General features: G+C 32.1%; 2 protein-coding genes across 2 annotated transcripts in view; both read right to left on the bottom strand.

Annotated features, from left to right (window-relative positions):
- Window positions 1–4,488: 4,488 nt before the first annotated feature.
- On the bottom strand, window positions 4,489–18,694 carry LOC132752421 (uncharacterized). The gene is made up of 2 exons (XM_060742743.1): window positions 18,569–18,694; window positions 4,489–7,143 (listed from the first exon to the last, which is right to left on the bottom strand). The coding sequence occupies exons 1-2, from the start codon at window positions 18,654–18,656 to the stop codon at window positions 4,739–4,741; spliced, it is 2,493 nt and encodes an 830-aa protein (XP_060598726.1). The 5' UTR covers window positions 18,657–18,694; the 3' UTR covers window positions 4,489–4,738.
- Window positions 18,695–19,006: 312 nt separating this feature from the next.
- Window positions 19,007–27,229, bottom strand: part of LOC132752419 (uncharacterized) — a 35,782-nt gene continuing 27,559 nt past the window's right edge. Inside the window, exons 2-6 of the mRNA XM_060742741.1 lie at window positions 21,937–22,352; window positions 21,525–21,596; window positions 19,825–20,086; window positions 19,372–19,467; window positions 19,007–19,011 (exon numbers count right to left, since the gene is read on the bottom strand). Coding sequence (XP_060598724.1) covers window positions 19,007–19,011; window positions 19,372–19,467; window positions 19,825–20,086; window positions 21,525–21,596; window positions 21,937–22,323 — 822 coding nt within the window. The 5' untranslated portion in view covers window positions 22,324–22,352. The remainder of the gene's footprint in view (window positions 19,012–19,371; window positions 19,468–19,824; window positions 20,087–21,524; window positions 21,597–21,936; window positions 22,353–27,229) is intronic.

A 27,229-nucleotide genomic window follows, 5' to 3' on the forward strand; every position in this document is an offset into this window, starting at 1 on the left:
CGTTGATTATAAAATTAAGCGTTTTGAAGTCATAGTAACAAAACAATGTCCCATCGCTATTGTATTACCTGAATGTATGTAACTTTCTTACTTACATATTCATTGGTAAGTTATATACATTTCATTTTCTGATCACTTAATATAAATTATGTACAGGTATATACACAAACAAGTTTGACAATGAGATACACAGTAACTTAAACAAAAAGTGGTAAGAACTTATAGATAACTATAAACATCTGGAATAAAAAAACCCATACAATCTGAATAGAACATTAATAATCAATAGTTACATTAATATATTATGTACAAATATACAGATGAACCTATAATTGATAAACACATTTGAACAGAATTTGTAATGGTTTGTATTTTCTTGTTTGACATAAGTTTACTATGAACACATTTAAGATAAACAGTAAATTCAGTTGTAATTGTAAAAAGCTCTCACACTAGTGCATCGTTGATTATTTATATTAACGTTTATAATAGTTAAGTATACATCTGATGTAAGTTTAAGACATTTTCTCTATTTTTGTTAAACAAAGAAGGAAATTGTGTCGTTTAATAAAATCCTTATAAAAAGACTTTTGGAAGTTTATACGGTCATGCATAAAAACACTTTGCTATAAAACCTGAAAGCTTCGGTTATATTTACTTACAGTCATTTATCTAGGTCATATAACTTGTTAAATCATTATAACTGATGATATATTTTCATCTTAATTAAGATATAACCAATGGCAAAATGCAACATATACACATTTGTTCTTTTGGCTATAGTTATTGCAACCTTGAAATTTCATTTTTACCATATAATTGTAAGCGTCAAAAATAAAAAAAACAGCAACAAACGTATACTCTATTGTATAGAATTCAAATATGATATGCTTTCTTTAAAGCTAGTCATTGTGTAGTTATATGTTTAACTATTTCAATCTAAAATAGCGGAACATTATAAATAGTTGAATGATTTTTTTAAATCATGCTGCACATTATGCTCCAGAAATCTTTATTATTTTTTTGTAAATCTTTAAAAATGTCAAAGGTGTTTGATAATGTTTTAATAAAGGATTTAGATCATGTTAAATTTTTTTTAACAGCTGAGGTAAGTAGCTCTTAATATGCAGTAATGTGTCATAAAGGTAGCAAAATGTAAACAAAGATGTATTTTTACTTTCATACAAGAAACTAATTCCGTATTATTACACAAATTGCCAACAAAGCAAAACGATACATTGTAGTTCATCTACAAGGCAAATGAGAAATGTTTTGGAACTGCAACAAGATACCCAAACAAATATTTTTTGGTGAAATAAAAATCATAGCATTTCTTAGGCATAATGGGCCTTTAAAGTGAATTGGTCTGTAATGGAAGATATGTAATGCCATAAATATGTTAAAACAAACCACAAAAGCACTGTTTATGGATGCTGTTGAGTGTTAAATACACGACACGATCCGATGTGACATATTAATAAAAAGCATAATTATAATACAGTGTTTAAAACAAAATATTATATTTATCATATATTATGCTCATAGTAAATCTCTTTTAAACTCTTATCAACATATTTTTGTTCAGTAATATATTATAAGAATATCCAAAAGAAACATCTCTTACGTTGTTATCAATACTTATAGAAAATGTGCACATTGTAGACCTATCCACTTTAATTACAAGCGTTTTTTTACAAGTTTTATTTGTGTTTTCTCAATGTATGTATCTAATTTACAAACAAAATTTTCTGAAGGATATTAAAAATATTTGACAGCAGAATTGGTAAGAACTTTCTGTTTAGATGTAAATCCTTCTCGAAGATAACAGTTTAAGGTACAAACAATGCAAAAGTTTGCTACCCTGTTTTTGTTTCAGCCAGGAACCAGAAGCTTGTACAAGAAATTGGTGATGCACTGTAAATATACTGGAGTTCATTTTCTGAAAGAAAAGAAAAATAAATAAATGAGAAAATGAAAATATAAAATTATGTAACAGTATAGATAACAACATTTATCCAGTTCTAATAATATATTATATGTGTTCTATGAAACACACACATTTAAGGTGATTCGTCAACAGTTTAGTTTTACCTATATGGTAGAAACCCTAAGATGTTTTGCGTACCCATAATATTTCAGACATGAGCTGATTGCCAGAATAAATCCAAATCATAAACTTCTGTAAGCAAGGTAATTTTAATCATAGAAAATAACTAAGTAAGTTAGTGAGAAAGTAATTTATTACAGTGTCAATTATATTTTACAAATTCATTGCCAGTTTGCCAGTTTTGTAATAAGTTTTCTTTTATGAAAAAAGAACAAAATCCATGAATAAATAAAACTTATGTCATTAAAGTAAATTTCAATAATTTGATCTTGAAGGTCAATTAAAAGTCAAGGTCATATACTTTTGTCTTAATATAAATCAAATCCGTAAATAAACAGAGTTAGCTATTAAGCTAAACTCAATATTTGACCGAGAAAGTCACTGTCATATTTAAATTACCTTTCATGCCAGTTCTGTTACCTTAGTGTTCTTTTACCCTAGTATAAATCAGAACCATAAATAGATTACAGAAGTCATCGGTTGCTCACCAAAATAAACAGTTGCTATGGCAGTCATTGTTTACTATGAAAGTCATTAGTAGATTATTTGCTTGCTATGGAAAGTAAATGTTTTCTATGACTAGGTAATAAGTCAATGCTTGCTACAGAAATCACTGGTTGCTGCTATGGAAAGTCAATGGTTGTTATGAAAAAATAACTGTTGCTATGTTATACAATTCTAGCTACAGAAAGTGAAGGGTAACTGTGAAAATCACTGGTTGCTATGAAAAGTAATTAATTGCTATGGAAATTTAAGGTTGGTTGGTTTGGAAATCACTGGGTGCAATACAATATCAATAGTTGCTATGGAAGTCAGAAATTGCTATGAAAGTCAATGGTAGATTCACAGGTTGCAATTGAAAGTCAAACTTTCCTTTGGAATTTATAGTTGCTAGGCAAAAAGTCAACGCATACTTTGGAAGTCGTAGGTTGCTATGGAAAGTCAACGGTCGCTATTGAAAGACAAAAGCTGCTATTGAATATCTATGATTGCCATGGAAATTACAGGTTGCTGAGGAGAATAAATGGTTGCTATTGAAGTCAGTGCTTTAATGGAATTTAGTGGTTGCTATGGAAGTCATTGGATTCTAAGAGAAGTCACTTGTTGCCATAGATTCAACTGGTTCCTACGGATAGCCAAGACTTGTAAAATCACAGGTTGAAAAGTTAATCCAAATGAATGCTTTGTAATTCTATGGTTGCCTTTAAAAAGTCATGGTTGCTTTGAATGTCCCTATTTGCTTAAGTAATTCATGGGCTGTTATAGAAAAAAATGCTATGCACTATAACAGTGACTATGTTAAGTAAATAGTTCCAATGGTTGCAATGGAAAGTCAATATGTGCCATGGAAGTCACAGGAAATCACTGGTTGCCTAGTAAAGCATGTAAAGTCAGAATTTGCTATAGAAATCAATGATTTCTATGAAAAGTCAATGGTTGTTTTGGAATGTCAATGGCGACATTGATGTTCTCTTGTTGATAATGGAAAGTTATTGGTTGCTTTGGACGCCAGTGGTTGCTATGTGAAGTAAATGGTTAATATTGAAGTAATGGTTGCTATAGAATTTAAAGGATGCTAAGTAAATATTAATAGTCAATTGGAAAAGTTAATAAACATTTTGAAAAATCTAAGACCCCTGGGGCTGGTTCAATTGAGACCCCAGAGGTATAATTAAATCAAACTTTAAAAAGGTCCACAAGACAAGTCAATATTTCAAGCAAAATATCTAAGATTTAGCCTTTATGATTGAAAAGAATTGGATTTTTTTTTATTTTACTATATTCATATAGGGAAATCTATGACCCCTTCCCCCCGAAACCAGGGGAATTTTGAACCTAAGAAACTTTACTTGTAAGGGGTACACAAGACACGGTTTCTTGCAAAAGTGAATTGAAGTGATTAAGCCTGTATGGTTTCAGTGAGACTAGTTGACAGGTAAGAAAAAATCTAATTATATGACATTCTTGTTATTAAAGGAGACAACGTATTATTTAAAAAGTCTGGCAATTAATGTAACAAAAAATAAAAATCTTACAGAAATAATAAAAGAAAAACAATCTTAGTTAACAAAACTTAAATGTATAAGAGAGAGAGAATGAAAAGGTAATTAGATCTAATAACCGTTGTTCACGTATAAACAACCTATGTTTAAAAAATACTTTACTTTGATTTAAAAAATATATTTCAGGAATCAAAATTTCATGGAAAATATCAATCGAAAGTTGCCTTATTTAATATATAAATATTTTATTCAATAAAAAGTAAGTATAAGAAAAATGATTGTTCACTATTAATTATATATTTCAGTTCTTACATATGCATGTATAATATAAAATAAAGATAAAACATTCAAAATAAAATCACTTACCTGTGAAATATTTCCATATCCCAATCCAACTTTTATATACATTTAACTTGAATTATTTGTTTCATTTAAATGTTTGTATTTATTATCAATTGTCACTTAATCTCTTAACTGAAAATGTAAGAACATGAATGCCCTAATTAAAAGACTAGATCTATAATAGACTATATAGTGTAGTTAGTAATCGTCATTTTGTTTCTAAATGTCCATTTATTTAAAATCATTGAATTAATGTCTTTATTTTATTTTACAAGTTTTGTCTTGTCTATTCTTTGCTTAGTTTTATTGTTTTGAACTTAATTCCCCACAAGTTGTCGCCGTCATCTATCATATGAAACGCTTTTGATCTCCGAATATTTTCTCTAACACGTTGATATTCTGTGTACGGTGTAATGGCATGCATCTTTACTGTAACTGACTGCGGCAGATTTTTCAGCACGGTAATAAAGTTCTGAAAACTTCCTGCAGGCATTTCTATCTCCTCCAAATCCACACGTTCAATATTCAACATGTTACGTGACAGTAACAATAAACTTTCATCTAGATTGATTCCCAGCAACGAAAATTTAACTAATGACGGTGTTAATTTATTTAATTGTAGCCTGCAAGGTAACTTCTTAAGGTATAACTCTGATAGAGTTGAATGCTTAGACAAGTCCAAGTTCAATCTCTTACAATCATGCCCGCCATTATCTTTACAGTCTAACAAACTCAATGTTAACTTTTTCATTGATTTTTGACCGGAGATAAAATTGAAAATTGTTTCCAGTATTTTGTGTGATAACGTGAAGAGTTCAATAAATAAATATTGTAAGTTGTGGTATCGCTCCAAGCTTTCATACATATTTTCTTCATAATTTGTCCATTTACCTGAAAATAAAGTTAAAGTCTGTAAACTGGGAAACAAAATCAGATTTATCTCAGCCTCGTGCTCGCTGCCACCATAGCAGTAAAGTTTCTGTATATGCCTGAGATCTGTGAGAGAGAATATATCTATAATTCCACGTAAACCGCTGGAAGTATCGCTGATGTCTATATAAAGTGATTTTATGTTAGTTTTATTTTGTTTAAACAAACGTTGTAACTGCTCACTTTTCTCGGTTTCCGAGTCAATAAAGAAATCTTGTAAACATAATTGAATATTTTCACTTTCAGTCATTTCTTGTAAACACGACAAAAACATTTTCTGAATGTCAAGCAATGGATTATTGTACACGTAGAGCCCGCCACCTATCCAAGTTCTGTAAACGCGTGTGTTCTCGTTTTCATTTATCACAGACATCAAATCATATGATATTGCACACATCAGGTCAGCATTCATTTTACTTATAAATTCAAAAAAAATTGACAAGTCCAGAATGTCTTGAACATTTCTACAGTTTTCTAGAACTGTTTTCTGAGCGTCACTTTGAGAACTTATAAATATTGCAGCAAAAAATTCTTGCACTGATTTGTGAGAAAACGATACTTTGATAATTTCTTTGATTAAAGTATTGTTTCTACTTTCTGATAATATTCCTGAGAGAAGACTTAATTTCATGTCGTCCTTGAGATATTTTTCAGCAACCGTTCTATCAAATACCAGCGTATTTTCTTTGTTTTCGTTAAATAATGTTTGGAATGCTAGTTCTGCTAATGATGTTATAAGACTGTAAAACTTTTTACAAAATTTACGACTTTTGAAGTATTCTGGAATTTCACTGGTAGAGGATTCCCGAGAAGGTTGAACTTCTGGGTTTTTCTGTGACGTTCTCAATAATAGAAATTCAATGATATTGGTGTAAATTTCATGTTTTGAATTTCCTATTGGAATGTTGTTGCACCATAGGCAAACTATATACATGAGGAGGAGTGGAATCACTTGCATGTGCTCTAGGCCACATTTACGTATCACGTTATTAAATTCCTCTATTTTACTCTTCAGTACTCTATCGTCACGGACACCGGTCATTTTTCTTATAGCATTTTCTTCTAGTTGCCTCGTAGAATCTGCACTTAACTGAACCAATTCTACTTTTTTGTTTATTTGACTTGTTTTGAGATGTGCCACTCCAAGCTTCCATTGTCGAGTTGTCGTTAGGACAACACAATTATCACGAACGTACCGATGTGGGATTTTTTCTGTTACTTCGTTACAGCTATTATCAGGGTGAGTCCATTCATCAAGACCGTCCAATATAATCAAGCATTTTTCTCTACGTAAAACTTCATGTAGTGGTGCAGAGGACGGAAGTCTTTTAGTAAGTTGCTGTTCAATCATATCGTCAATGCTACAAACAGAGGTACAATCTCTTAATAAAACCAAAAACAAGAACTGAAAGTCAACTAACAATTTTATATCATCGTCTTTAAAACAGGCGTAGTTTTTATCGTGACAATGAGCTTGACACCACGTGACTGCAAGATATTTTGAGAAAGAAGTTTTTCCAAAGCCTGCATCAGCTGATAGATAAATTTCTTGCTGATCTTCACTTTCGGTTGAAAACAAGTCTCTCAATTTGATCGGTGTTCTCACCACTTCATGACAAGTTAGGGGCTTTTGTTCAACAGCAACTATATCTGGCATCACGTAGAACCCAGCTAGTGGTGTCTCTGTTTCTTCAACAAACGGTGAGAGAGGTATTGAACTACACCTTTTTCTGTAGAATTTAATCAGGTCGCCTTGAAGTTCTGAAAAGAGAGAAAAAAAGTTTTAATCAGTGACAGTCTTTCTATATAAAATATGAAATGCTGAGGTGTTTACCTTGTTTTAACTTCAATTTTGCATGGTTAGGATCAGAAAATACATATGTGAAATAAAATGTGGATATATAACACTATATTTACATGACATGTTTAACTTTTAACAATGCATAATTATAGCTAAACCCTGTTTTAACAATTGCATAAATTCATATACCAAAATGAAGTATTTCCACCGTATTTTAAGTACATTGCATGCTTGAAAATTAAAATTAAAGTGTTTAGCTATCAAGACACTGATAACACCGGTTCGACACAAAACATGTGCACCGAATGTGTAATAGTGTTGTATTTTACTATTATTTTCTGACTTTCTTGTTACTGATTCTATGAATTTCAGTAAATGTTTACAATGTCTTGGTCAAAGGAACAAATCGACACACTGATACACAGAACAGCAACCCCCCAACAAAAACAACAAAAACATGATATGTTTTTCAAAAGTATAATCAATAGGTATTTTAAATGATCTAGTTCATTTAGTTAATAACTTTCATCAAATAAAGAATTTGCATCAATTTATAAGCTCAAAATATTTTTTTCATTCATTGTAAAAGAATGTACACATTTCATTTACTCTATTGTTTTTACATAATTGAATCATTTTCCCGCTTTTCTATTCACTCATTTTACAGAAACATGATAGTATTGCAAAGGCAAAGGTATAAATCCTGGGTAATCTTAATAAGACATTTCAGTAAAACTTGTGCCTGATTATATGTTGAAAGAGCCATTTATTTGCCTTATCTAAATGTGACATGTAAGAAACTTGACTAGGTGTAGGTGCGGCCTTATATACTCCTGGCTTTAAAACATTATTCATATATTCAATATTAATTATCGATCGTAAACTACATGGATGTAACCGAAATTGGATCGAATATTTAAATTAGTCCTGAAATTATAGTATATAAACTATCAGTCTCTTATCTATTATCATAGTTTATTTCCACCTTCCACATTTCAAGTGAAATTGTTAAATAAGGAGTTTAAGTTGTATATTACCAACAATTTCAGGTGAAAATATAAATTATTTACGATAACAAAACATTAATAGTAAGTTCACGGGTGGCATTATCCCACCCATTCTGGTTCAGAGTAAGACTTTTCTGAATGAACAGCCGATGAATCAAAGTAATACATACACAAACTTAACAAATTTACCTCATATGATAAACATGTGCTTTATAAATAACAAAAGAACTATAATGTAGTTGTTCAAAATAAAATGTATGATAAATAATGATTTCAAACGCGGAACATCAAACTTAATTATACATAAAAATTTACCTGCAGCCTTAACATATCTTTAAAACATTATAACATAAGACATTAAAGTGGAATAATTCAAATTTCAATAAATAAAAATCTTACCATTGTTACCACTTGTATTAAATAATTCTAATGTAAAGCAGAAAAAGAAGAACGAAAAACAATTTTAAATGTGCCATCACTGGTGAATTTGCGTGGACTACTAAAACAAACATAACATATCTATAAATAGTGGTTGATTTTTTCTTGACAGTTCAAATTAGGAAAGGATCCATGATTTAAGGTAAGAGGGTGCGCAGGCACACAGTGGTCAGAGCAATCTTATATTGAATATGGTGCATTCTCGTGGAAATGGTCCGTTTTTTACCACTTATAAAACTGGTTTCAGTTGAGGCAGAAAATTTAACTTTACACACGCACACACACACACACACACACACACACACACACACACACACACACACACACACACACACACACACACACACACGCACGCCCCTTCAAACACACACAATAAACTCCAATACATTGTGGTTGTTTAGACTGACACGTTAGGAACCCAAACAGATCCAGAAAACAGAGCCATGGTAGGGCCCGAGCTTGGGGTGAAGCTTCCACATGCTACAGGATTTTCATCACTTGAAGATGTGAGAAGTTACAAAATGGGCGCAACTTAATGAAACCCTTCTAATATGTTACAAGAATAACTTTAGGTAACATGTACGTAAGTAACATCAGTTGTGAGGACCAAGCGGATGAAACGACCGTAAACCAGTCGACGACATGCACCACGAAATAATAACACATCCATGTATAAATTAATGCCAAGAAATATTCCCGAAATATATTTTTCCTAGATACTTTAAATTTAGTCAATAATGTTTCATACTTTCCTACAATTTTGGTAATATTTGTTTACTGCGCATCGTTTGTACATTAAACAATTATTTTATTCTGCATCAAATATTTTATTTAAAAAATTATCAATTCATCACTTTTTCTCTATTGACTCATGTATTTCTTCGTTTTGTGTTTTTTTTTATTATAGTTTATGCAACATTTTATAATTGTTCTAAAATAAAAATAAGTTATAAGCTAAGATAGACTCTAAATGTTTAGAAATTGTTACATTATGTTAACAAGAAACATGGCAATGCCACGAAACCAGTTTTTCAATTATCACGACTTTTGAAAGTTTTGTTGTCATTGGAATATAAATACAAGCAATGCACCGTAAACCTTTCTGCATTAAAACAATGACAATGATTCTATGGGGCTCAAAACCAATCCCAAATGAAGCTTTAAACACGGTAGAAATAATATACAAGTTTAATTAAAATCTCATTCCTAAATTAAGTTATATACCTGAACTGAAATATCTTATTCCAAACTCAAGTTATAGGCCAGAAACTTATTTTCTATTTTTAGTAACAGTGACATTGACCTAGGAGGCCCAAACGCAATCGTAAGTGAGGTCTTTACATAACCTTGCTATACACCAAGTTTCAATGAAACATTTCATTTCAAACTCTAGTTATTGAACAGAAACTGATTTCCTATTTTTAGTTACAATGACCTTGACCCTTAGGTGCCCAAAAGCCATCCAAAGTAAGGTCTTTTCATATGCTTGCTTTACACAACGTTTAATTGAAATATCTTATTCCATTGAGAATTTAAAGAGAAGTTGCGCACAGAATGAATTGTTGACTATATATTCCAGGTAACGAAAAAATCAAATTGCCATAATAAGGTAAACAATTTTTGAATCATAAAACCCCTACTATATTAACCAGGGCGCTTGATAATAAAGCTGTCAAAATCCCTTAAGGAATGTAGGAGGAGTTGCGCACAGAAGAAATTGTTCACCATATAGTCTTTATAAGGAAAAAACGGCCATTATTAGATAAAAACTATCGAATCTCAAAACCCTGACAATATGTGCCAGGAGACTTGATGACAAAGCTTCTGTGAAAGTTTCATCAAAATCTCTTGAGAAATGAAGGAGGAGTTGCGCATAGAGGAAACTGTTTACGCCCGCCGACCCGCCGCTGACATACCTAAATCTAATTACCTGTCCCTGGTTAAAAATATCTTTTGTAATATTTTTGTAAAATATTTCTTATTTCCTTTACCAGTACATAACAGCGCTGCTGTTATAACCGACGCAATGGCTTTGACAACAATATTAGATTTATTTGAAATCGTATTAGTTCAGTTTTCCGCTAAGACATTTGTAAGCACAGCCTTTTTTAAAGACTTGAACCACACGCTGTACATGAAAAATACTTAAACAGGAACAACCAGGAAATACCACAAGAGACAGCACATTGAAAACTCGATACTGTCTTTCATTTAAGAAAGATAAAAACTCACATACCATAAGCAATTCATTAATTATCAAGCCTGTCGTACATGTATGAAAGAGAGAAGATCGAGTTTTTCATATATCCGCCATTTACCTCTGCATATTATAGAACAAGAGCTGTCGGTATCACAGCAACGCTCAACTTTTCTTAGTGCTTGATAATAAATAAAAGAGCTTTGATAATGTAATATTTTCTGAGTTAACAAAAGAGCAAATGTTTTCTTTATATCCATGTTACAGTTTTAGACCCTTGGAGGGAGTTCTATTATGCTCTCAAAGAAGAATATAAAATTTCAACTTGTTCGAATCTAGATGTCAATAGAATATTAAAATATCTGAGGTGGTATGCAAACTTAAATGTAAATTCTAAGTTGCAAAAGGGGCATAATTCTGTCAAAATGCTTCATTGAGTTACCTCTTCCTTTCTACAGACTGGGGTTATGGTGGTGAACAAGTGTGCAAAGTTTCAAAGCCATATGTCAATGGACTTTGAAAGTATTTGAGGTTTTACAAAAACTTTAACATAAATTCTAAGTCGAAAAAGGGGCTAAATTCTGTCAAAATGCTTGATACAATTACCTCTCACTGTCAACAAACTGAGGTTATGGTGGTGAACAAGTGTGCAAAGTTTTAAAGCCATATGTCAATGGACTTTGAACATATTTGCGGTATAACAAACACTTTAACATAAATTCAAAGTTGTAAAAGGGGCATAATTCTGTCAAAATGCTTGATACAGTTACCTCCCCCTGTCTACAGGTTTGGGTCATGATGGTAAACAAGTGTGCAAAGTTTCAAAGCCATATGTCAATGGATTTTGAAAATATTCGAGGTATAACAAAAACTTTATCATAACTGGTTACGCCGACGCCGACGCCCGGGTGACTACAACAGCTCTACTTATTCTTATCGAATAATCCAGCGAAAAAAGGAAGTTATTTTTTTTAAAAAAAATCGTCATTTATTATGATTTATATAATTTTATATTTTAAGATGCTATGCTTCTTATTGAAAAGTGAAGATTACGACAGATTTGCGCTCTTTTTATTAAAGTCCGAGCTATGCGCTTTATAAGGTCGTAACTGGTACTTACCCTTTAAAATCATAATGTATATGTAATGAAAATATTACAAAAGCATATAATGAATTTTATAGAAATAATGAATAGTTGTAATGTGACCATAGCTCCACATTTATAAGTCGGATATACTTTTTCGAAGTGTGTTAAAAATTCTATCATGAAATAGATCATAGCTTCCAGGTACTTTTTATGCACTAGACCGTCGACTTGACTATGATGAAAGGCTGGAGCTTATTACCCAGTACTTGTGTCAAATAAAAGAAAAAACAACAACATTAGCTCTATACTCGTGGTTTAGTATGTTTAGAGACATTTTTAGAACAAGGACATCTAAATGTTTCTGAATTTTTAGGTATAAGATAATAACTTATATACCTATACCGCAAGATGATAAATATCTTCTGGCCGTAAGATAATAAGTTGTGATCAGAAAATAACATCTTGAGGCCACAAGATAAAAATTTGTGGCCAGAATATAATATTTTGAGGCCACAAGATAATAAGTTGTGGCCAAAAGATAATATCTTGATGCCACAAGATAATGATATCTTGAGGCCACAAGATAATCAGTTGTGGTAAAAATATAATATCTTGAGGCAAAAGGATAATAAGTTATGGCCAGAATATAATATATTGATGCAACAAGATAATAAGTTCTGGCCAGATAATAATATATTGAGACCACAAGAGATTAAGTTTTGTCCAGAAGATAATATATTGAGGCCACACGATTATAAGTTGTGGCAAGAATATAATATCTTGAGGCCACAAGATTATAAGTTGTAGCCAGTATATAAAATCTTAAGGCCACAAAAATATGATACCTTGAGGCCACAAGATATGGCCAGAATATAATATATTGAGGCCACAAATAATAAGTTGTGGCCATAATATAATATCTTGAGGCCACAAGATAATACGTTCTGGCCAGAGGATAATATATTGAGGCCACAAGAGATTAAGTTTTGGCAAGAAGATAATATATTAAGGCCACAAGATAATAATTTGTGGCAAGAAGATAATATCTTGAGGTCATAAGATAATGTAGCCAGAAGATAATATCTTGAGGCCACAAGAGAATATGTTGTGATCAGAAGATAATAAATTGTGACCAGAATAAATTGAGGCCACAGGATAATAACTTATGGCCAGAATATAATATCTTGAGGCCACAAGATAATAAGTTGTGGCCAGAATATAATATCTTAAGGCAACAAAAATATCATATCTTGAGGCCACAAGATAATAAGTTGTGGCAAGAAGATAATATCTTGAGCCCACAAGAGAATAAGTTGTGACCAGAATATAATATCTTCTGGCCACAAGATTAAAAGTTGTGGCCAGAAGATAATGTCTTGAGGCCACAAGATAATCAGTTGTGGCAAGAATATAATATATTGAGGACACAAGATAAAAAGTTGTGACCAGAAGATAATATCTTGAGGCCACAATATATTGAGGCCACAAAATAATAAGTTGTGGCCATGAGATAATATCTTGAGGCCACAAGGTAATATGTTGTGGCCAACAGATAATTTATTGAGGCCACAAGAGAATAAATTTTGACCAGAAGATAATATCTTGAGGCCACAAGACCAGAACTAAATTACAGATTTAATAAACAAAATCGAATACATTTTTTGCGCCGCGCCGAAGCGCGACGCCCCTTATGGAATGAAATCAGATTTTGTGAAAGGGCAATTGCAACTTCTCGGGCCTTTTCGTCGGGCATAATAGCCGAACATTTTGATTGGTATGAGGGTGTTTGATTATCAAAAATGAAATGTCGCCATATGTACATTGAATAGCGAACTGGGTAATTTCGCAATGTAAACATATTTAAATAATATTATATTATCCGTCAATTAATCGCGCTCTTCGGTATTTTATTAATCATTTTGTAGTACACAGAGGGTTATTATGTGTGTTATTGCTTTACCTATAAATAGTATGATGACCTTAACATTGTGAAAGTCCAAAACTCTATTTATATATAGAAGTAGTTTTAGTTTAACGAAACGGTCATTCGTGTCACGCTATGGTAATAAATAACGAATTGGAGAATTTTGCGAACATATTAAAACAATTAATTGCACTCTTTAAGTAGGCAATTTTAACGAATTGTTATATCATAGGATTATCATTTTTCGTCTGCAATTTTAAACATGATTTGTTATGGGTTTATTGATAGGAATGTAAACACACTGATGGTCAGATGAGGGTTTTGAAGTAATTTATTAAAACAGTAGATTGACCTAAATAAATCAATCAACAGACTTTGTTAATTTCCACTATCATTTTGTATGTTCCAAAGAAAATACCACATGAACCTGAAATTCTATCAAATAACCAATATTAATGATAATATCAAAAAATACACTCTATATACTATTAGTATAAATAAACTTACACTATATAGGGGGGGGGGGTATATTTTGGATATTATAGAACTGTATATTTTGGAAATTATCATTAATATTGATAGAATTAAAGTTCCTGTGGAAAAAAACATTTAATATTCAAATCTCTAGCATGCCTACCAAAGTTCATGATGAACAATGACTTTCATCCGCCCATTTATAAATGATATACAATACTGGACACTTGAAACCAATTAACCATTGAAAGGTTTATAAGAATATCTGGTCATCAGATGTGCACTAGTTCATACTTACTTGCTGCATTTCTTGCTTGGACGCATTTTGATGCTTTGCATCAATGCTTTTCTTGTGGTATTTTGTAATGAACCCAAAATGAAAACATTGTTATATCAAACTAAACGTACTGTAATATCCAACTCAACCACACAAGTAATATATACCGTTATATCCAACTTGCCTACAAGTTATATGTACTGTTTTATCCAGCTTCCCGTCAGAAAGCTATACATATTATGTTATATCCGACTACAGAAGCAATAAATATCGTCATATCCAACTTGGAGACAGATGCTATATGTATTGTAATGACAAACTTGCCGACGGATGCTATACGTAATGTTACATCCAACTTGCCGAAAGAGGCTATACATACTGTTATATCCAATTAATCGACAGTGGCTATATGTTGTGTTATATCCAACTTGACGACCGTGATAATTCGTACTGTTATATCCGACTTGCAAACAGAGGCTATACGTACTGTTTTATTCAACTTGTCGACAGAAACTATACATACTGTTATATACAACTTGCCAACAGAAGCTATACGTACTGATATATTCAACTTGTCGACAGAGGCTATACGTACTACAATAACCAAATTGACGACATAAGCTATATATACCATTATAATTATACCACTTATCTAAAGTGGCTATACGTACTGTTATATCTCACTTGCAGACAAGAGCTTTATATATTCTTATAAACAACTTGCTGACAGAAGCTATAAATACTTATAAATACATCTTGCTGACAGAAGCTATAAATACGGTAATATTCAACTTGTCGACGAAAGCTATATACATATAATGTATAAAGTTATATCCAGCTTGCTGACAGAGGCGTTACATATTGTTGCATCCAACTTGTCAACAGAAGCTATACATACTGCTTTATCAAGCTTACAGACAGAGGCTATAAATACCGTTATATTCAACTTGTAGATAGAGGCTATTAATAATGTTATATCCTACTTGCTGACAGAGGTTATGCATATCGATACATCAAAATTTCGGGCAGAAAATATTCAAACTGTTGTTTAAAAACTTGCCGACACAAGCTATACAGATGTTATATCCCACTTGAAACCAATAAGAATTTATCTGTACCAAAATCACCGACAAGAACATTGCAATGGAACAGGAACACAAGAAAAAAGATCTGTTTCGCAGGTGCAATTCCGCGGCGATAATTTTATATACAAATTCAAATTTTCTTTTTTATATAGATAGGTTAAAATGTACAATACTAAACAGCACAATTTACATTGTCTTAAAATTATAACGTAAACAATTCAATATGTAAAACATTATTTTTCCCTGTTGTGAAACATATTTTCTGAATGTTTACTGGTGCCTTGGCGGACTCCTTACTTCTCAATTCATTTAAGGAAAAGTCTTTCAAATTGTAATGTCAAGAGAAAAATGCATTAACATGTAATATACAGAAAATTCAAGTTTTTTTCTTTAAATACAGAATTGGTTCCATCTTGAGTTATGAAAATTATCATATTACACTTCTGGCTACCCCCAGTCATGAACAATTCATTTTCATATCACCCGATGATTATTCTGCAATAATAGTGAAAAATGAATATCCTATATATACTGCAAACTACGAAATGAAAACATATAGTCAGGAACTGAAACATTACCACAATAGTTTTCGTATGAAATCAGCAAAAGCATGTTTTTGACTTGACCTTTTTTGCTGGATTTAAAAGTACATCAATATTTACTCAAGGCCCTGTCACACTAGTCAGCGCTTTTACTGCGTGTGCACGGCGTTGTTAAATTGAACAAAGCGCCGAGAGATCGCAAGACAAATCTGATATTTTTGATGGCATGGAGACTTCACGGCGTCCGCATGGCAATCATGACGTTGCTACGGAGCTTCCAGGGCATTAGTATGGGTTCTTACGGCATTTTAATTGACGATTGGCTGCGTTCGGACTGTCCTTCTACTTCTCACGGCGTATACACGGCGCTCACACTGAATCGTGCTTCATATACCACCGATTTCGAATAGTGCTATACCTGTTGCATCTGCATGCAAGCAAGCAATATTCCAGCTTGCTGCCGTTCATCATCCATGGTGCAAAGGACATTTACTTGCAAACACGTTTTATATGAAAGCCCTCTATTAAGACCATCAAATGGACTGGACTAAAGTGGTCTAAATTGCGGATGTTCTTAAATGTGGATATAATAATTAAGGCATATATATTTCATGATCACGCTAATTGAATTATTATGTATAAACATGTTTAAACAATTATATTATAACCCTCAAATATTATTATAAAATTATTTTATAATATTTAATCATAATTAGCATAAGTCTGACGATATTTGATATCAAAGTAGGTCTTGTTTCATATACACAATTCACCTATTAATTAAGAAATCAATTCTCACAAATAAATGTGCAGAAAGTAACATTTATTTTATTTTCTCACCTTTACACAATTTTCCAATCATAACAGTTTTAAGACATTGTTTCAACAAGCAAATGAATAACAACAAACTTGTGATATGAATAGGTATTGACTGGCATATCAATGGTCCAAATAATTGGGTTACATAAATAAAACAATGAATTGGAACTGAAACTGGTGGTTTTAAAAGTGGATAAATGGGGTGGTCTGTATTATTGATCATGTAACCATTAACATACCGAACAGAAAATTCCAGTATTTTAGAAATTAGTCTTAATAGAGAGTTGGTCTTAATTCGGGGGTGGTCTTAAGTAGGGATTCTATTGTACTGTATTTTCAATTTCAGGTGAACCCAGTGAAATCGCCGTGTGGCGGCTGTAAAAAGTCTCCCCGTACATTTAATCAATGATGTTATATTTTCGATCCTTGAAGATCGTTCAGCACGACATTATTGTTGTGCTTGTAGTATTTTTAGTTTCAACTTTTCGGCATTTTCTAGTTGGGTGGTTCCAATATTCCTACTTGAATAATGTTGAATCACCCTTAGGATATGTTGCCTGCTTTTTAAATTTGTCTTTTGACGTCTTATCTGTGATACGCAGGCTTCATAACCTCTGATCCACTTTCAAAATTCCATTTTGTTTAGTTCCGCCCATTGTTTTCTCGTTTAGGGCAAACGCTTTTTATTACTTGGGGACCATACGCCGCTTTTCATGGAATGGCACGAAAGTGTCACATTGAAGGTTCCATGATAACCGCCGTATGAGCACATCTGCGGATGTTTCTAAATTCAAAATTTTACTATTTCATGTTTAAATGTTGAATTCTGCTTAAGCCGGTGCTAGGGGGCGTGGACGGTAACTTGCACTTTCCAGTACCGTCCATGAACATGCTCAATCAAACCGAGCCTGCAACATTTTCAATTTTGCCGTGTTGGGCTTTCTTTAGGGATTCTGTATTTATCTATTTTGAGAGCGCAATGGACGCCGTGGCAGTGCCGTGAAGTTGCATTTAGAGCGTTTTAGAAAATTAAAGCTCCGTTAAAGCGCCGTACACACGCAGTATAAGCGCGATCGAGACGCCGCACAATCTCCGTACAAGCGCCGTGGTAAGCCACGCGCGTTTTTCGGCGATCCTTTTGCGCTTTCACGGCGTTCCTGTTGCGTTGTTGGAGATGTTACTGAGTTCTGCGGCGTCCTTATTGCGATCCCGCGGCGCTCTTATCAGAACGCCGAGTGACGGTGTTTGTTTTGAGCATGCTAAAAATGCACGCCGTCTGTCGGCGTTCTATGCGATACCACGATGCGGCGATGCTGCGGTGATGTTTGCGATCTTACTGCGCTTTCTTCGGCGTTCTGAATTTTCTGTGGATGCCGTGAGAACGCCACCCTAGTGTGACAGGGGTTTTACCGCTTTGCTTGATTATTATTTGTACATCAATATTCACTTGCCATTCTGTTTTTTTTCTATAAAAGTATATCTTTTTTACTTACCCTTTGTTTGATTGTTAAAGAAATATAGTAATTTTTACTTACCCTTCTTGCGAATTTGATATTTTTCCTCCTCTGTCTGTATTGGTGAGACACCTTCGCTACTTTTCTCTGTTACCAAATAGATACACATTTAATCGTTATATTTCTTGATAAATTTTCTAAATACGCTCCTTTTCCAAGTCCTATAAAACGTAATATTGTCAATTAACAAGTAAACTTTCAAACATTGCAGTTTATTCCATTCACATACATGTATATATATTTCTCCTCAAGGTATTAAAAGCTGTTGACGATTTTACGAACAGTTTTCTAAATACATTATGAATAAATAAAATCATGTTTGACCTTACGTTTTCAGTAGCAATTATGTATAGAGACATAATCAATATAAGTTCTTTGTAATTTACACTTATTCTTGTCAGTATTTTTCATAAAATCAACACTTATCACGGTTTGATAAGTAAGGTCTTTTTTACAACACTAATCTGTCAGATATTCAAACATATATTTATTGTTATCAAGCATTATCATTTTATAGATGTTTATGTTGTGCAATCAATATTTATAATGATAAACAATCACAAATAATTAAAACTTAATAATACAAAATAAATCATAACTGACTCTTGTCGTTTTTCTATCGCCTTGATTTGTTTTTCCACTCCAATAAACTTTTCTTGTACTTCCTTCTTCACTCCAATAACATCTGTTTGCACTTGTATTCAAACATATATTTATTGTTATTAAGCATTATCATTTAATAGATGTTTATGTTGTGTAATCAATATTTATAATGATAAACAATCACAAATAATTAAAACTTAATAATACAAAATAAAACATACCTGACTCTTGTCGTTTTTCTATTTCCCCGAGTTGTTTTTCCACTCCAATAAACTTTTCTTGTACTTCTTTCTTCATTCCAATAACATCTGTTTGATCTTGTATTCAAACATGTATTTATTGTTATTAAGCATTATCAATTCGTAGATGTTATTGTTGTGCAATCAATATTCATAATGATAAACAATCACAAATAATTTAAACAGAATAATACAAAATAAAACATAACTGACTCTTGTCGTTTTTCTATCGCCTCGAGTTGTTTTTTCACTCCAATAAACTTTTCTTCTACTTCTTTCTTCACTCCAATAACATTTGTTTGATCTTGTATTCAAACATATATTTATTGTTATTCAGCATTCTTATTTAATAAATTCTAATGTTGTGCAATTAATATTTATAACGATAAACAAACACAAATAATACAAAACTAAATAAGAAAAAATAAAACATACCTGCATCTTGTCGTTTTTCAATCGCACCGATTTTTCCCTCCACTCCAGTAAACTTTGCTTCTACTTCTTTCTTCACTCCAATAACATCTGTTTGCACTTGTTTCATCTCCTCGTCCAATCGGTCAACAACGGCTTCATAGTCCTTCCACCTTTTTACTTCTTCTTGTAATCTTTTTTCTTCCTCCGGATCCAAAGGGCAGGCTTTGAAATCGGCAATTTCTTGCTGGATGTTCAGAGCTGCAGGACTTCGTCGAACAAGTATCTGAAAGGAATCCGATTGGACTAAGAAGCTTAGCATGAGATAATTAATTTATTTTCCAGAAATAGGTTTCTGCGTTCGTTTATTCAATAATTTTAAAAATTTACTATACGAATGCTAGAAGATCATTGAATAAAATATATTAGGATAAAATAAAACAAATAAACGCATTGTTCAAGTATGGCTGATTTTCTTGAAAATCAATTTAACAGGTGCATCATCTTTAACACGACGTTAAAAAAGGCTATTAATAATATTGAAGAAACAGCAAGTATATATATTATGGAAACCCATTTGTCCTTTGGAATGCTAGTTAGTTTGTAGAAACAAATAACTAATGAAATAAATAAGGTCAATATAAAAGCAGATGTAACCGACGAAGAGCAACGTTTAAACATGTTTATTTAGTAATAAACTCGTTTGTGAAACAAGTTCTTGCAACATATATTAATCACTTTCGAATCTGCTTCTTTGAACCAACCAGTACTGGCTGGTGTCATATGAAGAAACATGGTAGTGACCAAAGGGGTACGGCCCATTGAATGTTTACTAAATATGTGTTTGATAGCAGAAAAAACATTTATCTTAGCTAAGTCATAAATGAATTCCATGTCAATTCCCATTACAAAATATACTAATACTAAGTCAAGGGTAACAACTCAATAAGCTTATGTCTATGCCCAAACGGAGTTTTCGCATCGCATTTTTCGAACGATACAGCATAAATAAAAAAGAAATTATGCAATATGTAGTCAAATAATTTATCTTTCGAACTCATGTAATTTTTTTTATCTCTCTTATACTTATAAAGGACTGGCCGCCGAAATAACAAAAAGTATTAATTTACGCGAGGTCGACATCGATCTTGGCTACGCAGGAAACACAAAGTTACACTTCTGTTACAATCGTTAGAGATAATATCACAGCATTTATTATGCAGGACAATCAAAACTACATAAAAGTAAAGAGTACTTCCCCGTTAAAATTTCTAGAAAAACACTGCTATCTTGGCAAATATAAACAACCTTCCTCTGATTGGTCGTTTTCTTTTTTTGGAAATTTACAGGTATATTTTCGGGAATTTAATTGACCTATCAGAAAACCGTTAATTTTATTCACCAAGATGGCGGTGATTTAGAAAAATTTCAACGGGAAAATGTAGATTCAATTCTTAATTCATTGGCAAATTTCATATCATTACAAAGGCCCATTATTCTCCAGAAATGAATTTTATCCATGATTTTAAATTTAATTTAAAAAAAGCGCATAAGCATTTTTAAAGTCATTTAAAAGCAAACTAGTTAAAATGTAAATATATACTTTATTTGAAATATCGACTTAGATAACTTTCATTTCAATTGCTATTACATAACTCTCTTGGAGATATGAATTCGAGGCACTTACGGATTAGTACACAATGTTTTCAAACCATTGTGCTCACCTGCTCAATGTCATTCCACCAAGTTACAAAATCATTAGGTTGTATTCCAGTTGTTGTAGGTAAATGGCATATCTGAAATGATTATTCGCGTAACAAATGTAATAGCAGATATATCCCTGCATTCGTCTGTGTAATGAAAATATTAAAGTAAACGTTTAATCAGAAACATGTTTGACATTTTTAGCGCATTGCATGTCATGGAAACGAGACCTATTAATAAAATGACGGAGTTCCTTAACGTGAGACCGGAAGGTACGCCAGACAGTCATAGAAAATAATTCAATGTGCACAACACAGGAAAATCATGAAAAGTTCACTTAAAACATAAGACTTTTATTTCAGAAATTATATGTCATTCTTCAGTCACATTGAAAGTTTTCAAGTTGTAATGACTTTTCTACAACATACTTACTTCATTTCGATAAGCTTTTAATCGACATATATCTGCTTCAACTGTTAAATCGGTTGAAATGGGTTTTGTTTTCCAGTCAAATTTCTTATTTAATCCAAAACACTTTAAGCATCTTAGAAGACATATAATAAGCGTAAAGTCCATCTCTGACGTAGTTGGGGCTTGGCGACCCGTTGGAAACAATGTGTCATATTGTACCTGTGTTATAACGCCGCTACTTTTCAAACGTGTAATTATCGCCTTCTCGTTATTTAAACATGCACTTAAAGTTATGCCTTTAGCAGTCAGGATCTGGTCAATTAAATTTCTTAGAACAAGTAGGCCTCCATCTATGATGATAATTTGTAAACGGAATAGATGAACACGGTTGTCTGGCTTCTGTGCCATTTTCTTACCAGTTTTTGTTATCGCATCATCTGTTAACAAACAAACATGATAATTATTTTGGAATAGTGTACAATTTATTTATTGATATTTTAAAAATAAAACAAGAAGTCAACATGTTTTCAAAATTATTCTTGTTTATAGTGATATTTATTTGTTGGATCGTTTGATGAAAATAATAAAACAAATATTTAGATATTGATATTTAAATGATATTGGTATTGATAGAGAAATAGCCATATGCATATTTTAATTTGTGTGTTTTCAAGGTAGAATCCTTTGTTATCCGTAACCTATACATGGTGTCATTATAAAATATCGGAAAACGTGGTGAGCATTGATACTAGCTTATCTTTAGTATTTTTTCGTGGATTCTTTTATAATTTTTTAGCGATTATATAGCATGTATTATGAAAATAAAGATCATCAAGGGTTAACAACATTGCACACCATGGCACAAAAAATAGCGGCAGACAAACGGAAATATGGAAGAGATACACAGATAGCAATGAAAAGGAAAAAACCTTATCAGACAGGTGAATCTAATAAATATGAACGCTATTTCCAAACACTTCTACAAGGGCCATCAGTGATGACATGTGTCCATACCTTGGCAAAAAATGATTCAACTGCGTATGCACAAGAGTTTGAGCTATCGATAATATCATTAAAATTGCATTAGTGATATAACAGGAGTAGTCCGACAAATTTCATATATAAAATTACGAAAGAGCCAAAACGCTGACTAAAAAGCATTAAACCATAAAAATCCGATGATATGCACAACAAGACTTGGTGCTGAAAATTCGTTTTAAGTTTGGATGAAATTGCACCAATAGTTTTTGAGTAGTCCGGACAAGCTTATGTTTATCTGGCAACACAAAAAACAAACCTTTTTTTATTCAAGGGCCATAACTCGGCCAAAATATCATTCAACCGAAAAACACACGCAACATGCGCAAGGACTTGAGTTACAGATCAATCCTATAAAGTTTCATTGAAATTGCATCATAGGTGTAAGAGGAGTAGTCCGGACAATCTTTATTAATATCCTTTTCATCCAAGGGCATAACTGGGCCAAAAATCATACAAGCAGAAAACCGAGTACTATGCGCAAGTACTTGACCTACCAATCAATCCTGTAAAGATTTATTGAAATTGCATTAGTGGTATAAGAGGAGTAGTCTGAACAAAATTTAAAAAGCTGGCTTATGGAACGTCGGTGGTTTTACTCAGGTCCCCGTGGGACCAGAGTCTTTCGTGCTACACTTCGTCTAATTCTAACTGGTAATTTATCAATCATTCATGTTCTTCATTTAAAAAACGGCGCATGCATTAGTTTTGTTTATTTACCCTCATTAAGTATTATGTTATCAATATTTTGAGAGGTGAATGTCATTTCCATTTTGAAATGTCCACATTTTTACAGGGAATTTTTCTTTCTATTTCAAGATCAATTTAAGTAAGTGCATATCTGTTCATAACATCAATGAACAGAGTTAAGTGTTTATAATATTAAATTTATAATTGAGATATTAAAATAACTTTTACAAATACGAACAATAGAATAAGTTAAGTTAAATAATTTATATGTTCTGTATCAACTTTAATGGTAGAGGCCCAAGAACAAACATCAATACATAATGCGGGTTGTTTGCCTGCTACATTTGCTCAAAACGTAAAATTGTCAAAGTTTCTTTTCTGTATGTTTTTATGATAATGTTAAAATGTTATTTTTCCAATTTTGATTTTAGAAATTTTATAATCAGAATCAATATTGACAGTATTACAGAATCGCATTATGAAATATCAAAATAGAATGGATAATGGATATTATTAAATCAGCAAACTACTTATAGACGTTGTATTTTATTTTTATAATTCAATGTAAACAACCATGATGAAAATAAAAATAGAAAAATATAAAAAACTCGACCGGATGTAGTTTTTTTATCGCGCATGCGCAACCTGCGTAGGGCAGAAGACCATCACCCTACATAGAAACGCAGTAGAAGTTCATCAGTTCTCGGTTAAAATATAATAAATATTGCTATACAAGGATGTGGAAATGATGATTTTTTCAGCTCTTTGCGAGCACGTCCGACTTGAAAATCATTTAGATAATTGTTGTAAAAATGTGAAAATAGATTGTTTTGTCAAGAAAAAAGATCTGCTTGATTCTTCTTGAGAAAGTTAAACATGTAAAAACTAAAGATATTTACGTACAAATGTAACATAATTATGATATTGAAGTTCATCTTTTTGACACTTAAAACCTTACCAGTCCACTCAATCACGGGAACTACACCGTAACAATTGTGGTAATAATACTTTATCTTCTTTCAATTTAAATAAGTGGTGAAAAGGTCGTCCAATGATACTTAAATAGAGGAGTTTTGTATGCCCTTTTGGATCATTGAATTAGTCTTGGATATATTAATGACACCGAGTATTTTATAGGACGATATTTCCAAGTGACGCATCTCAGCACACTTAAATGCAAGAGATGATTAAATTCTTATGCTTTTATACGAAGGTTCTTTTGCCGGAATCAAATGCATTATTATGGGTCTTTCAAACATGAAATACCCTCATACAGAAATGTTCTAGGTAATTACTTAGATCAATCATTGCATTGGTAATTTATTAAAATATACTATTCTGAATTTATTGTTAAATATTTCGATTATATCAAATTGTAAATGAAGTTATTAAATACTGATAAAATGTATTATTTCGTTATATTCCTTTTGCCCTACGCAGAATACGCATGCGTGAGATGCTATTTCCGTTACTATGGGAATATCGTAGAGTAAAGAGACCTATTAGCCGCTGTAAAACCTTTTTTCAAACCGCTTTGGTTTCACAAAACAAAAGCAATTGTGATACTTTGAGATAGGCCTAAATGTGGTTCATAACACCACCAACCACATTTATTGTGTTAAAGTTTGGAGGTCTAAAGCCAAATTTTAACTCCACATACAAATGGAACAGTTTATTTTGTTTACAGCTGATTTTTACTGCCAATAATAATTGTTAATTTTGTATTTACTGAATTTCATTTTACAATTAATTAGTTTTATCGAAATGAAATTTGAGAAGGAAGTATTAATGAAATAATTAGTGTTATAATTCTACGGAATTGCAACACGTATAGAAATACTGAGAAACACTGAACATCCGAAAAAAAAGTAACATTGCTTATATAAAAATACTTATGTTTAAATTGGAAGAATAACCAATGTGATAATTTACTGTCACCTAAATGAACATGCCGTGAACTCAATTTCTTACACCAACATCTACGCATTCGGTAGGCAAATATATTTATAAATACTTTTTTAGTATGCAAGCATATATAAAGATATTGTTATTATGAACATTATAGAAATTGAACACATCAATGATCATACATGTATAATGTATTGGTCATTTATTGAAAATCGTTAACTGTGGCTACCTAATAACTTTGGAATTTTGTCTTTTTTCGATATTTTAAATGAAAACTATTTTGATACTCAGTTCTTCTCGGTAAATTTTACAGGAAGTCAAACTAACTCAAGACGGCGTTCGGCCAGAATATAAAATATGATAAACAAGATCATCAGGAAAAGCGGCGTTCAATGAACGCAACCCCCACCCGACCCAGCAACAAGAACCAGCGGCAAGGAGTCCAGGAAGGCCCCAAACAAAAAACAGGACAGGGCAATAAAGTCACAATACCATTTTCATGAGCTAATACTTTGGATATGTATGCAAACTGTTACCTTGTATCATTAAATACACTAACATACGTACTCAAAAGCCTCGGAACTCTATAAAATGATATACATGTAGATATATCTCTAAATCTAACCAGTTTGTATTTTTTCTCATGTTAAATGGCCCATTTTGAAAATTGCCCTCTTTGCGATATTGAGACAAGGTGCTTTCTACATCTACCTAGCCTCTTTGGAGAAAGAAATGATCGACGTTTCAACCATTGTTAAACCTAGCATGATCTTCTGAAAAAAGGCAAGGCACAGATAATAACGCCTCATCTGCTTCTTATCAACTGTTGATGTCTTGGATACAAACAGGATTAACTTACTTAGTGCAAGATCATCCAAAAGAATGGACCGAAGTCTATCCTGTGACATTAGTTTATATATCTCTGTAACTCCAATAACTCAACCATAACAATGTCATGGGCCAAACTGGGTTGCAGCAGTAACGGGTCTACGTTATTTCATTAGCCAGCTATGTTTTAAGTCTTCAAGGCATTTTATTTCATTGTAGAATATAAAGGGGTATAACTAAAAACTGCATCAAGTCGTCAAAACAATTTATCAATCAGCCCTCGCAGTATTTCAGTTTCAAAATTCTAGTAATCGAAGCTGGCTTAAGATACTTTTTTTCTTCAAACGTGACATTTACGTGAAATATCAGGCGATAATTCTACCCCTCTAATTAAACGTGAACGTTAAAAATTAATATGACTTTTTTACGCCTGTTTTTAACTTTTGTCTTGTCTGGGGCTATGAATCCTAACTTTGCATTCATACACAACCTATCTATATTCACTTACTTTAATAAACATAGTAATAGAGGTAAAAAAAAACAATTTGGCAATACAATGGAAATACACAATTAGATCATTTTTGTTCATTGTATACTCTGCATAACTTTATGTTTTTGGTTTGGTTTAAGGTGGGATGAAGTGTAATCTCATTAAAAAAGATGCTTGTACATAACATTCATTACATTATCATGTTACAAGGTGAGCAGAAAGAAATATCTCTGGGTTATGATTATTCGTCGTTTATAAATATAGATATAATCATTCAACTTAACGAGTTACAGATTTACTAATGTATACAAATATGATAAGATAATTATATTACAATACCAAATACATGTACTTATTTTC

The sequence above is a fragment of the Ruditapes philippinarum genome, unplaced genomic scaffold (assembly GCF_026571515.1).
Source record: "Ruditapes philippinarum isolate M1 unplaced genomic scaffold, ASM2657151v2 ctg270_1_1_1_1, whole genome shotgun sequence".
In the NCBI taxonomy this organism is placed as follows: Eukaryota; Metazoa; Mollusca; class Bivalvia; order Venerida; family Veneridae; genus Ruditapes; species Ruditapes philippinarum.